The sequence below is a fragment of the Oxyura jamaicensis genome, unplaced genomic scaffold (assembly GCF_011077185.1).
Source record: "Oxyura jamaicensis isolate SHBP4307 breed ruddy duck unplaced genomic scaffold, BPBGC_Ojam_1.0 oxyUn_random_OJ102134, whole genome shotgun sequence".
NCBI classification, from domain to species: domain Eukaryota; kingdom Metazoa; phylum Chordata; class Aves; order Anseriformes; family Anatidae; genus Oxyura; species Oxyura jamaicensis.
In genome coordinates, this window is record NW_023312231.1 from 26,563 (window position 1) to 34,200 (window position 7,638).

Consider the following 7,638-nt stretch of genomic DNA (forward strand, 5'->3'; position numbering starts at 1 on the left):
AATGCGTGCATATAATACAAGAAATCACCAATTCATGCACGTGGATCATCGAGTTTTGCACACAAAGTGGAAAAAAAAAATACACATAAAATTGTGTACATAGGAGCCAAAAAAATCGTAAATTTGTTCACAAAATAATCATAAATTTGTTAACAAAGGGCAAAAAACACCCATAAATATGCATATACAGACTAAAAAAATATATATATATTCACACACACTGAAGCCAAAATTAATAAATAAACAAATTCAGGTACGCAATGCAAAAAAAAAAAAAAATTCTAAATGCGTGCACACAAAGAGCATAAATTCATACACATAAATTCCCCAAATCCCTAAATACACACAGACATTTGAGAAATGGAGACGACACAGGAGCCACGATGTCTCGACTGCAATTTTATTGCTCTGGCAGAGGCTGTTGCACACGTTTGACGGGGGGAAACGGGGACAGGACCAGTGGGGACAGTCCTTCTGTCCCAGTTGCATTGGTTTATCTGCAGGAAGAAACCAAGATTCATGCAAGCCAGGGTATTGGGGAAGATAATACCAATTTCCAAATCCTTACTTTTGCAATTCTCTTTTTTTTTTTTTCCTAGATTCACACCAAAAAAAAAAAAACAAAAACCCGACTCACAACCAGCAGTTGTTGCTGTCGGCGACCTTGGGCATCTCAGTGGGGACGCCCGTCACCTTGAAGTCATCCACTTGGAAGACCCAGCGCCCCGGGACGTTGACATTGGAGGTCTTGGTGATGTTTATGACGGCCTCGGTGCGGGAGCCGGGGATATTGTAGTAGTTGGTTTCGTCTCCACTGTTGAAGCCGGCCTAGAAATAGGACAAAAAAGGAGGATTTGGGGCTTAAACACCAGCCCACAGGGATTTAATTAGTGCTGTTGACCCCAACCTTCTACTGTTGGTGTTGTTGATCCCAAAATACGTTACTGGCCAACATCCCACCTCAGGTTTTGTCCTCCCCAAAAGGTTACGGGGCTGTCCTCTGCTTTTGGCAAATCTGGTGTTGTTGGCCCACCAAAAACGGTGAGGTTCTGGTGAACCTGGTGTCCTCCCCAGGAATATTATGGGCTATCCACCTGGTGAACCTGGTGGTGTTCCTAAATGATGCTACAGGCCAACCTCCTCCCCTCTTCCTTAATTCCCTTCATTTTTCCCCATTTCCCTCTGCCTCTGGTTCAGCCCCGCGTACGTGGGCCGGGGTCCCTCCAAGGCCTGTTTCGGCGTCACCACCGCTCGCCGCCCCCGTGGTCCACTGGATGTCCTTATAGTTGAGGATGATGAAGGACGTCTCGGTGTTGGTGGTCAGGGTGGCTTGGAAGGTGTTCCCCTGAGAAAGAAAGGGGCAAATGACACCCTCGGAAGAGGGAGCAAGTAAGGATGGGACCCTGAGATGTGTAAATGAGTGCAGACTCCTCGCCTAGACCCATGCCAAGAGGCCATCTTGGTCAAGCCATGGTTATCCAAGCTGTTTTTTACCACATCTACCTCCAGACAAATACTTTTGGTGCTCTACCAGAGCTTCTTTCTCTGCAGGGGGTGCCCAGAGGGATGGTGTGGTGGAAGAGCCGACATTCTGCCCAGGAAAATAATATAAATTAATCAGGGAGTAAAGGTTTGGATACGACACCTGTGTGTCAGCACTTTGGGATGGCTGGGGAGCTCTGGGGGGTTTTGATGTCCAGGGCTGGCATGTAGAAGAGAGGCACTGGGGGGACACGTGTTCACCTCAGCTGGCCAATGGATGGGTCATAAGGCCAACAAATGGTTCATGAAGGCCAACAAATGGGTTGTGAAGGCCAATAAAAGCAAACAAATGGGTCGCAGGGTCCAATGAGTGGGTCATAAAGCCAGTGCACGAGCTGTGAAGGCCAAGAAATGGGTCATAAAGACAATGAAAGAGTCATAGGGCCAACATAGGGGGTCTGAAGGCCAATGAATGGGCCAACAAATAAGTTGGAAGGGCCAATGAGTGGACCTTCAGGCCAATATAAGGTTCATGGGGCCAACAAATGGGACATGAAGGCCAACATATGAAGCATGAAGGCCAGCACACAGGTCATAAGACCAATAAATGGGTTGCAAAGGCCAAAGGTTTAGGCTTGTCTTTGGTTTAGGATGTCTTTGATCCTGATGACCAGTCTGAGGGCATAATTCATTCTCCTTCCACAACACTTTTGCCCATGTCCACGTGTTTCTCTGCATGGAGCTAGGTAGAATAAATTAATTTTTGCACGTGGGACCTCATTTGGCCCTAGCCGTGCACCTTACCTTGTTGGAGGTGGAGCCGTAATAGGCCACGTGGTCCCAGGTGGCCACGAAAGCCCACGTGGCGGTGAAGGGGATGTTGGGGAAGTACTGGTTGATGTGCTGGGTGATGAGCCCCAGCAGCGTCGGGTCCGTGGTCTCGCGGAAGAAGACATCCCCTCCCAGCACGTTGTCCACATCCCCCCAGTACGGTGCCACAAAGGAGCTCCCGTCAGCCAGGGGGAAGGGGTCGGGGGTGTATTGGTTGACCCGGCTGTCGAAGGAAATCACGCCGTTGTTGTTCACCTGCAAAAGAAACTGGATTAACACTGGTGGGGCAGCAACCAGAGCCTACGTTGGAGCCCTAATGTGAGGTCAGCTCCTTGACTAGCTTGAGGGCTTCTAGAGATGGATGCAAGATCTAGATATGAAGCAACTTTTACGTCTCCAGGACCATGCTGGAGGCATTTAGGTCACTATTGCCTCTACAGCTCTATCAAGAAAAGGGGAAGATGGGATGTAGCACACGTCAACTTGGCCATACCCAAGGGTGTAGGGCTCCTCCAAGACCCACTAACTCTATAAAGATGCTTTGAGGCACCAGAGAAACTCATATTAAGACTTCTGTGGGTCACTCCCACGGAAGGGTTGACTGAAGGATGGGCCCGTGACAAAAAGGACTGAAAGGCAGAGCAAAAAAAAAAAAGCGAGAAAGGTAGAAAATGGAGAGACGTGCAAGGAGGACACAGTTTTTGCTCACATACATAAAGGGTTTGGTGCTTTTTGCCATAGAAGGTGAAGGGCACGGAGAGGGACAGCATCTTCGATGAACCGTCATCAAGTTTGGGGGTTTTCTGGTCTTTCTGGTCCAAGCCATAGGGGTAGAACAGGGATGCTGCAGGAAGGAAGAGGTTGGGGTATTGCAGGACCAACTCCCCATCCACCTTCTCCACCCCCACCCCAGCCCCTCCCAGCCTCTTGCATTTTGGGGTGAAGCTTGTCACGTTTGGGATTCCTGAAGAAAAAAAAAAAAATTGCATTTCCATACACCCATGAGGAAGCCCCACTCCCTTCCTCCTTCCCAAACCAAAACACAAACAACCACATTTTGGGTGGGAATATCATCTATTAATGCAAATCCCACAGCCCAAAAACTCACCTTCTTGCACTGGTCGGACGTTTACCACGGCTTCTGGAAAGGAGAGCGGGGGAAATATTAACCAGCACATTTCCATCTAAGAGCATCCCTGGAAGAAATCCCATTTTTTTTTTCCCCCACATACCCAACAGCAGGAGCAGGAAAGTGAAGGAGGACTTCATCCCGGCCCCTGCAAAATTGTAAAAAATCTGCAAATTTTTAATTATAACAATTAAGCAGCCTGGTGATGCCCTGGAGGTGAAAGGTTTCTCATTAAAATAACAGCCGGGCTTTTTTCATAGCAATTTTGACCCAAAACGCGATGAGCTATTTTGGTTGGTTTTCAAAGCGTTGCCTGGCCAAGAAGGCTTTTATTTTTATTGTTGAGGCAGTTGAGAAAAAGCAGATCTCACCTGCTCACTTCAACCTTTTATTCACCCCTTTTTGCCCCAGTCTGGGGACTGAACCCATGGGAATCACTCCCTGGAGCAAAACTAGCCATGAATTGGTGGGATTTTGGTGAAAATACACGTGCATATTAAATAATATTAATATTAATAATAATAATAATTAGTTGTTTTCTTGGATGGAAAAAAGAAGCTGAGGCAGGGCAGAGGATGCATGATGTCATTAGGATGATTAGATGAACATTCTGCAAAACAAGCAGAACAATCCTTTTTTTGCACCAAAACTGGTCCTTCCTCGGGAGCATTTCGGACTGCTCGGTTTATGCAATTTTAAGCAATTCGGAGAGGAATTAAAGGGAAGAAAAAGTAATTCTCTTACCTCGATATCTCGTAGTGTCCCGATTTCACGGGGAGGAGGCAAGGAGGGCAGAAAAGAGGCACGGACGAGAGCGTGGCCACCAAGAAATGAAGTTTCCAGCAGATCCTGACCCTTCTTTTAACACGCATCCCTCACGGCCTCCCTCTGCCATAAAAAAAAAAAAAAAAAAAAAAAAAAGGCAGAAACACGGTGGAATCTGCCAAATTTCTGCCCATCAAGGCAGCGTGGAGCTGCAGTCCCCTGGGATCTCGGGGGAAGATTTCAGGACCTGGGAGACAGCTGGCTCCTCCTGATGTTTTCCTGGATCCTACATGGGGTTTTGGCATGGAGGTGGAGCAGAGGAGCAGATGTGGGGAAGGGGGGTCGTTCCTGGGGATTCCCCGATGGGATTTTTCCGATGAAAGGCAGAAAAAAACACCATTTCAAAGGGTGCTGGGCTGCAGCTGGGGATGTTGTGTGTCCAGCGGGATTTATTGGCCCGAAGGCATTTGCAATAGCCAAAAAAAAAAACCAACAATTAAATAATGTTAAAGGGAGTGACTGCAGGTCATACAATCAGTGCAATGTTCTCCATGGGTCTTGCACCCATTGCAATGTCCCATGTGGGTCCTGCACCCATCACAAGGTTCCCCGTGGATCCTGCACCCATTGCAAGGTTCCCCGTGGATCCCGCACCCATTGCAAGGTTCCCCGTGGATCCCGCACCCATTGCAAGGTTCCCCATGGACCCTGCACCCATTGCAAGGTTCCCCGTGGATCCTGCACCCATTGCAAGGTTCCCCATGGATCCCGCACCCATTGCAAGATTCCCCATGGACCCTGCACCCATTGCAAGGTTCCCCGTGGATCCTGCACCCATTGCAAGGTTCCCCATGGATCCCACACCCATTGCAAGGTTCCCCGTGGATCCTGCACCCATTGCAAGGTTCCCCGTGGATCCTGCACCCGTTGCAAGGTTCCCCATGGACCCTGAACCCATTGCAAGGTTCCCCGTGGATCCTGCACCCATTGCAAGGTTCCCCATGGATCCCGCACCCATTGCAAAGTTCCCCGTGGATCCCACACCCATTGCAAGGTTCCCCGTGGATCCTGCACCCATTGCAAGGTTCCCCGTGGATCCTGCACCCATTGCAAGGTTCCCCGTGGATCCTGCACCCGTTGCAAGGTCACCTGCAGATCTGCACCCTTTGCAAGACCACCCTGAGGATCCTGCACCCATCACAAGGTTCCCCTGCAAACTTTTTTTTGCAAGGAAAGCACTGCAGGGCTAGGAAAACCAGCTGCATATCTTCACATCCTGGCTCACCATATGCCCCAGATATTCACGTTTTCAGGAAACCCTGTTTTGCAACTTGACCTCCTCGAGCCACGTGAGAACTCGGCAGCTCCTGCCCTATCCCCCTCCACAAGATTATCTCAAATCAGCCAAAATCTGTCTTTTTCAGAGCCAATTCCTTTCCCCCACCCCAGGTCCCGGGTGAGTTCTGCAAGGAGATTCTCATGAAACCACAGATTGGTCCCATCTGATTATAAAAAGGGAGGACTTGGGACCAACCCTTCACTTTTTTCCCTTCCATCCTCACGTTTCCATGGGCTTCGGGAAGAGCAAAGAGCTGCGCTGAGCCTATCAGTAAGTGGCTCCATTTCTAAGTGACTTTCTGCTCTTTTTCTTAAATTTACATTTCTCCTCATTCCCATCTTCGTCTCCATCCCCATCCCCATTGTTATCTTCATCATCAACCCCATCCCCATTGTTTTCTTCATCATCCTCATCCTCATCCCTGTCCTCATCTGCATCCGAGTCTTCATCCCCATCCTCATCTGCATCCCCAGCCTCATCTTCATCCCCGTCCTTGTCCTCGTCCTCATCCCCATACCCATCCTCATCTCCATCCCCATCTCCATCCTCATCCTCATCCCCATCCTCATCCCCATCCCCATCCCCATCCTCATCCCCATCTTCATCTTAATCCCCATCCCCATCTCCATCTTCATCCCCATCCTACTCATCCTCGGTTCTACTGGGAGCCCCTAGTATGTTCCACGTGAGCAAAATAATGTGTCGGTGATGCCTCCACCCAACAGGAAGGGCTCCCAGCTGGCTTAAATCAACCACAAATTAATTAAAAGGGGATTTTTTCCCCCAACCCAAGCCCAGCCAAAACACCCGGTCCCTGTTGGAGCTCTCAGTTGGGAGCCAAACCCAACGGACGTTGGGTGATGGAGAGGAACCCGCAACTCTGAGAGCATCTGCAGGTGGGCAGGGGGCTTGCCCCTGCACTTTGGCTCCTTTTTGTCCCAAATTTCAGTGACTTGGGGGTAGATTCATTCATAGGAGGCTTGGTGGAAGGTTACGGGGTAGGTGGAGTTGATGGAAATAAGGGGGAAGGACGAGGTTTTGGAGGTGGCATCAGAGGGGCTTCAGGAGTTGGGTTGGACACGGTGGCAGTGGGGTAAGGGTGGGGCTCACCTCCCTAAAAAATTAAAAAACATCACTTTGGGGTAGTTTTGAGCTAAGATGGGACATCGAGGTGGCCTCCAGGCTTCTGCTCAACCCTACGTTCATTTTTTTTGCATTTTTTTCACTTTTTCTTGGCATTTTTTTATCCAGCGATGGCGATGGGCGAGATGTGGTGGCTCCCAGCCTGGCTGTCCCTGATGTGTGGTGAGTGATGATATGACCTTGTTCACCCAAAAAAATGTCACTTTTCTGGGAATGGGGCTTGTTCTGGGGGGGAATTGGTGCATTTCTGCAGTAAGAAATCCTTATTCCCCCCTTTTTTTTAAAAAAAAAAAAAAAAAAAAAAAAACAGTTTTTTTTGTGTTTTTTTTTTTTTCCTCAGCAAAAAACTTTATTTTGTGTCTTTGTCAGCAAAAATCCCTTATCAACTATTTATTTAAAAAACAAAACAAAGCAACAACAAAAAAACCTACCCTTATCATCTGCTCCTTTTTTACAAGAAAAAATATTTACTCCCTATTTTTTAGGAAAAAAAAAAAAAAAAGTCCTTATCACTGGTCTTTCCCTTTTTTGCCAAAAAGCCCTTATAACCTGTTTTTTTCCCCAAAAAAGAAAAAGCCATCTTCACCTGTAATTTTTTTATTTATTATTTTTTTACTAAGAGCCCTTATAATATGTTTTTTACAAGGAAAAAAAAAAAAAACAAACCCTTAACATCCTATTTTTCACTAAACAGCATGATCAAGGCTAAAAAGCCCTTGTTTCCCTTATTTTTATTTTTTTAAGAAATAAGTTTTATTCCCCATTTTGTGTTTCAGTTGTTGGAAAACACCTATTATTATGCATTTAATGGTTTTTTTTGTTTGTTTGTCCTTTTTTTTTTAAGAAAAAAGGGTGTTTATTACCTCTTTTCCTTCATAAGGAAAAAATAATAATCTAATACCCGATTTCTTTTTATTTATTTTTGAGGAGGAAAATGCCCTATAAACTC

General features: G+C 47.1%; 2 protein-coding genes across 2 annotated transcripts in view; one reads left to right on the forward strand and one right to left on the reverse strand.

Annotated features, from left to right (window-relative positions):
* The window catches only part of LOC118160152 (IgGFc-binding protein-like), a 19,644-nt gene extending 15,223 nt beyond the window's left edge, over positions 1-4,421 (reverse strand). The window contains exons 1-7 of the mRNA XM_035314690.1: positions 4,187-4,421; positions 3,546-3,590; positions 3,422-3,454; positions 3,027-3,157; positions 2,287-2,568; positions 1,208-1,345; positions 638-828 (exon numbers count right to left, since the gene is read on the reverse strand). Of these exons, the coding sequence (XP_035170581.1) occupies positions 638-828; positions 1,208-1,345; positions 2,287-2,568; positions 3,027-3,157; positions 3,422-3,454; positions 3,546-3,582 (812 nt within the window). The 5' untranslated portion in view covers positions 3,583-3,590; positions 4,187-4,421. The remainder of the gene's footprint in view (positions 1-637; positions 829-1,207; positions 1,346-2,286; positions 2,569-3,026; positions 3,158-3,421; positions 3,455-3,545; positions 3,591-4,186) is intronic.
* Positions 4,422-5,688: 1,267 nt separating this feature from the next.
* The window catches only part of LOC118160154 (IgGFc-binding protein-like), a gene marked incomplete at its 3' end in the record, with an annotated part of 18,849 nt that continues 16,899 nt past the window's right edge, over positions 5,689-7,638 (forward strand). The window contains exons 1-2 of the mRNA XM_035314691.1: positions 5,689-5,816; positions 6,798-6,851. Coding sequence (XP_035170582.1) covers positions 6,800-6,851 — 52 coding nt within the window. The remainder of the gene's footprint in view (positions 5,817-6,797; positions 6,852-7,638) is intronic.